This window comes from Gadus chalcogrammus, chromosome 16 (genome assembly GCF_026213295.1).
Source record: "Gadus chalcogrammus isolate NIFS_2021 chromosome 16, NIFS_Gcha_1.0, whole genome shotgun sequence".
In the NCBI taxonomy this organism is placed as follows: domain Eukaryota; kingdom Metazoa; phylum Chordata; class Actinopteri; order Gadiformes; family Gadidae; genus Gadus; species Gadus chalcogrammus.
In genome coordinates this window covers 664414-669413 of record NC_079427.1, presented here as the reverse complement: position 1 = coordinate 669413, position 5000 = coordinate 664414, and the positions used below count along the sequence as shown (strand labels likewise).

Below are 5000 nucleotides of genomic sequence, written 5' to 3'. Positions count from 1 at the left end.
GGCCGCTGCTGGGCCAGAACTCCTCGCAGACCACCAGGTGCATGCCGCTGGGCCGGAGGTCCAGGTAGCGCGTGTAGAAGGAGGGCGGGGCCGCCAGCGCCAGGGAGAGGCACCAGATACCCAGAGCCACGCCCCCACAGCCCCGCACCGAGATCCTCCTCCGGACCGGGTGGGCTGGGACCCCCCGGGTAGGAAGCAAGAGGGCGCTCATCAAGACCAACTCGTCTGTGGTGGTGGTGGTGGTGATGGTGGTGGTGGTGGTGGAGGTGGTGGTGTGGAGGTGGTGGTGGTGGTGGAGGTGGTGGTGGTGGAGGTGGTGGAGGTGGTGGTGATGGTGGAGGTGGTTGTGGTGGTAGTGGTGGTCGGGGTGGAGGTGGTGGTGGTGGTGGAGGTGGTGGAGGTGGAGGTGGTGGTGGTGGTGGTGATGGTGGAGGTGGTTGTGGTGGTGGTGGTGGTGGGGGTGGAGGTGGTGGTGGTGGTGATGGTGGTGTTGGTGGTGGTGGTGGTGGTGGAGGTGGTGGAGGTGGTGGAGGTGGAGGTGGTGGTGGTGGTGGTGGTGGTGGTGGTGGTGGTGGTGGTGGTGGTGGTGGTGGTGGTGGTGGCGGTGGAGGTGGTGGTGGCGGTGGTGGTGATGGTGATGGTGGTGACGGGGGGGGGGTGGTGGTGGCGGTGATGGTGATGGTGGTGGAGGTGGTGGCGGTGGTGGTGGCGGTGATGGTGATGGTGGTGACGGGGGGGGGGGGTGGTGGCGGTGATGGTGGTGGTGGTGACGGGGGGGGGTGGTGGTGGTGGAGGTGGTGGCGGTGGTGGTGGAGGTGGTGGCGGTGGTGGTGGAGGTGGTGGCGGTGGTGGTGGCGGTGATGGTGGTGATGGTGGTGGAGGTGGTGGCGGTGGTGGTGGCGGTGATGGTGGTGACGGGGGGGGGGCGTGGTGGCGGTGATGGTGATGGTGGTGGAGGTGGTGGCGGTGGTGGTGGCGGTGATGGTGGTGACGGGGGGGGGGCGTGGTGGCGGTGATGGTGATGGTGGTGGAGGTGGTGGCGGTGGTGGTGGCGGTGATGGTGATGGTGGTGACGGGGGGGGGTGGTGGTGGCGGTGATGGTGATGGTGGTGGAGGTGGTGGCGGTGGTGGTGGCGGTGATGGTGATGGTGGTGACGGGGGGGGGGGCGTGGAGGCGGTGTTGGGGGTCCTACCTACGACGATGTAGCGGTCGACGGCGATGGCGGTGAGCGACAGCGCGGAGGCGACCACTGTGGCGCCCTGCAGCAGCGGCACCAGGTGGCAGAGCGGCCGCCCGAACGCCCAGCCGCCACGGCCCAGCGCGTAGGACGCCGTCAGCGGCACGCAGCTCAGGCACATCAGCAGGTCGCCCGCCGCCAGGTTACCGATGAAGAAGTTGGTGGCGTTGTGCAGCTTCTTGTCGGAGGAGATGCAGGCCAGCAGGAAGCAGTTCCCCACGGCCGCCACGGCCACCAGGAGGCAGTAGAGGGGCAGGAAGAGGGGCTTGAAGCGCAGCAGCAGCTCCGTGCCGGTGAACAGGCCGGTGTGGTTCTGCTCCCGGCCTCCCGGCCCCCCGGAGGACCCTGCGTCCAGGCTGGTGTTACCGGACCCCCAGGGGTCCGCCGGCAGGAAGATCTCCATGGTGGGGGGGCTCCTACAGAGGACCAAGGACCAGTGATGAGGGCGTGTTTCACCACTGGGGACCGTCACAGAGTCACACAGGAACCACCGGTTTGAGCTTCACCAAAAAACGTTCTGTTCACACAGAGAGTGTTTCCTGATTCTAATGGGGATGTAAAATGATCAGGTGTCACAGAAACAGGGTGATGCATTCCTTAAGTCCGGGTCAGGGATCGAGACGCTGCCCAGTATTTAAGGCGTTTGTACCGGCCTTCAATGTCACGAGTGAAGAACAAAGATCCTTAAGGTTCAACACAATGCTGTTGATCAAACGCGTAACTAACACACAGCTGACACACACCACCTTGAGGTGGGAGAATAAGATACGCAAGCAGGATGACTGATTTAGATCTTCACCGGGCGGCTCTGCTGCGCTATCTGGCCGGAGGAAATGAAGCCAGAGCTCACGCTGCGTCTGGTCCCAGGCGAGCGCTTCTAGATTAGCCCACCGCATTTGAGTTCTGATTTGAAACGGTGTGGAAACTAAATGCTGTTGGTTATCTCAACGTTGATTATCAGCACCCTACACATTTAATCACAGCCTCTTTGTGCAGTTTAGGATAACTTTTAGGCAGCGTGATCATATCTGTTGCTGTGTATAATATACTTTTTTTTTTTTCATAATATGACCTATTTTATTCATATTTTGTATCAAATGACAATTGTCACGTAAATAAATGTTCTACTTGTTAGAACCTATTTCCCTGTCCTTGCTTCAGTGGTTGTGTGTTCAGCGAGGGATCACTCCACACTGTGTATTTAAGAACCATTCTGAAGCTCCTTCTCTGGTGAAGCCACTCCTCCTCCTCAGAGCTCCTCCTCCTCAGAGCTCCTCCTTCTCAGAGCTCCTCCTCCTCAGAGCTCCTCCTCCTCAGAGCTCCTCCTCCTCAGAGCTCATCCTCAGAGCTCCTCCTCCTCAGAGCTCCTCCTACTCAGAGCTCCTCCTCCTGAGAGCTCCTCCTCCTCAGAGCTCCTCCTCCTCAGAGCTCTTCCTCCTCAGAGCTCCTCCTACTCAGAGCTCCTCCTCCTCAAAGCTCCTCCTCCTGAGAGCTCCTCCTCCTCAGAGCTCCTCCTCCTCAGAGCTCCTCCTCAGAGCTCCTCCTCCTCAGAGCTCCTCCTACTCAGAGCTCCTCCTCCTGAGAGCTCCTCCTCCTCAGGGCTCCTCCTCCTCAGAGCTCTTCCTCCTCAGAGCTCCTCCTACTCAGAGCTCCTCCTCCTCAAAGCTCCTCCTCCTGAGAGCTCCTCCTCCTCAGAGCTCCTCCTCCTCAGAGCTCCTCCTCCTCAGAGCTCCCCCTCAGAGCTCCTCCTCCTGAGAGCTCCTCCTCCTCAGAGCTCCCCCTCAGAGCTCCCCCTCAGAGCTCCTCCTCCTCAGAGCTCCTCCTCCTCAGAGCTCCTCCTCCTCAGAGCTCCTCCTCCTCAGAGCTCCTCCTCCTCAGAGCTCCGCCTCCAGCCTCTGTTTGTCTCCAGGAGTGGGCTCCTTCCCTCTCCTCCTGGCCTGGGGCCGGACCCTGGACGTGAGGGTGTGTTCACCGCTCCCCATCTGGCCCCACACTGCTGCCACGGCCGCAGCGCAGCTACGCCTCTCATGGTTACACCGTTGCCATGGTGTTTGTGAAGCCTTTCAGACGAAGCCGCTAATTTCTGGGGCGTGAGCAGAATTAAGAAACCCACAAACCACGCTCTCTCCCTTTCCCCCTCTCTCCACCTCTGTCTCTCTGTCTCTCTCTCTCCCTTTCTCCCCCTCTCTCCACCTCTGTCTCTCTGTCGCTCTCTCTCTCTCTCTCTCTCTCTCTCTCCCTTTCTCCCCCTCTCTCCTCCTCTGCCTCTCTCTCTCTCTCTCTCTCTCCCTTCCCCCCTCTCTCCACCTCTGTCTCTCTGTCTCTCTCTCTCCCTTTCTCCCCCTCTCTCCTCCTCTGCCTCTCTCTCTCTATCTCTCTCTCCCTTTCCCCCTCTCTCCACCTCTGTCTCTCTCTCTCTATCTCTCTCGCTCTCTCCCTCCCTCCCTCCCTCCCCCTCCCTCTCTCCCCCCCTCTCTCTCTCTGACATTAAATATATAGACAAACGAAATGCATTTCTGTCCCCCCTTCAATGAATGATTCCCCCTGGCTTTGTGGAAGGTGCTGTGTTGCTGTTCTCCGCTGTAGGCAGCGTCCCTGGTGCTCTGCCACCTCCATGGTGTGTCTCGCTGCCTCCTCTGGGCTGATGGAGAGATCGTCCGTCACGGAGGAGGCTGAGTGGAGCAGCTCTGACCGGCTGACTGTAGCCCTGATGCTATGAATCATTCGCTTGGTGATTGCGGTGTCAGACGTTAAACCCTTCAGAGCCTCGTTTACCGAGGGTTCAACAATGCACAGGTGTTGAGGTCATTAAATCATATTTTAAATTCAATATTCATGTTCGCAAACACCAGCAGAGGAGGCATCAGTTGTCCCTTCATGCTAATTGGTTTTTTGATTGTTTTATTCAACAAGAGACAAATGTTGAGAGATGCGAAGACTATGGAAATGTATCTGTGCTGTTATATAGCTATGAATATGCCGCTGTCAAATGTTAAAAAGTGCACAAACCTTTGAAATGTTATCTATATTTTATAAATTTCACTAATTCTCTGATTGATTGACAAAAAGTAAATCAATAAATGTGCAATGTGGTATTATGATTTTAGTTTTCTCCATTTCCATAAAAAAGTTCAAATTACAAATGTAATATAAAAAGAGATTGACTTTATTCAGAAGTTTTTAAATAAATATGCCACAAATTACTGAAATACTGTAAATATAATATAAAATAATATAACATAATATAATTGAATCCTTACCTTTGCTGCGCTTTCAAAGAATCACCTCGTCCAACAAATCAAAGATGAACTTCTTTATTTGATCTTTCCTCCGGTTGTGTCAGGAGATCTAAAGCAGGCTTTCGCAGAGAGGAGATGAAACAGGCGGTCACAGTGAGGACTGTTAGTGATGTGGTGTCACACAAAGACACATCAGCACGAGGGAGAGGGAGAGACAGAGGGAGAGGGAGAGGGAGAGGGAGGGAGAGAGGGAGAGGGAGGGAGAGAGAGAGAGAGAGGGAGAGGGAGAGGGAGAGACAGACGGAGAGGGAGAGGGAGAGGGAGGGAGAGAGAGAGAGAGAGAGAGAGAGAGAGAGGGAGAGAGAGAGGAAGAGAGAGAGAGAGAGAGAGAGAGAGAGAGAGAGAGAGAGAGAGACAGAGAGAGAGAGAGAGAGAGAGGGATGGAGAGAGGGGGAGAGGGAGAGGGAGAGGGGGAGAGAGAGAGAGGGAGAGGGAGAGAGAGAGAGAGAGAGAGGGAGAGAGA

At 56.6% G+C, this 5000-nt stretch overlaps 1 protein-coding gene across 1 annotated transcript in view; it reads right to left on the bottom strand.

The window, feature by feature from the left end:
• Positions 1–1641, bottom strand: part of si:dkey-202l22.3 (7 transmembrane receptor domain-containing protein) — a 4622-nt gene extending 2981 nt beyond the window's left edge. The window contains exons 1-2 of the mRNA XM_056612329.1: positions 1194–1641; positions 1–174 (exon numbers count right to left, since the gene is read on the bottom strand). The exon at positions 1–174 is cut by the window's left edge and continues 224 nt beyond it. Of these exons, the coding sequence (XP_056468304.1) occupies positions 1–174; positions 1194–1641 (622 nt within the window). The remainder of the gene's footprint in view (positions 175–1193) is intronic.
• Between the last annotated feature and the right edge of the window lie 3359 nt (positions 1642–5000).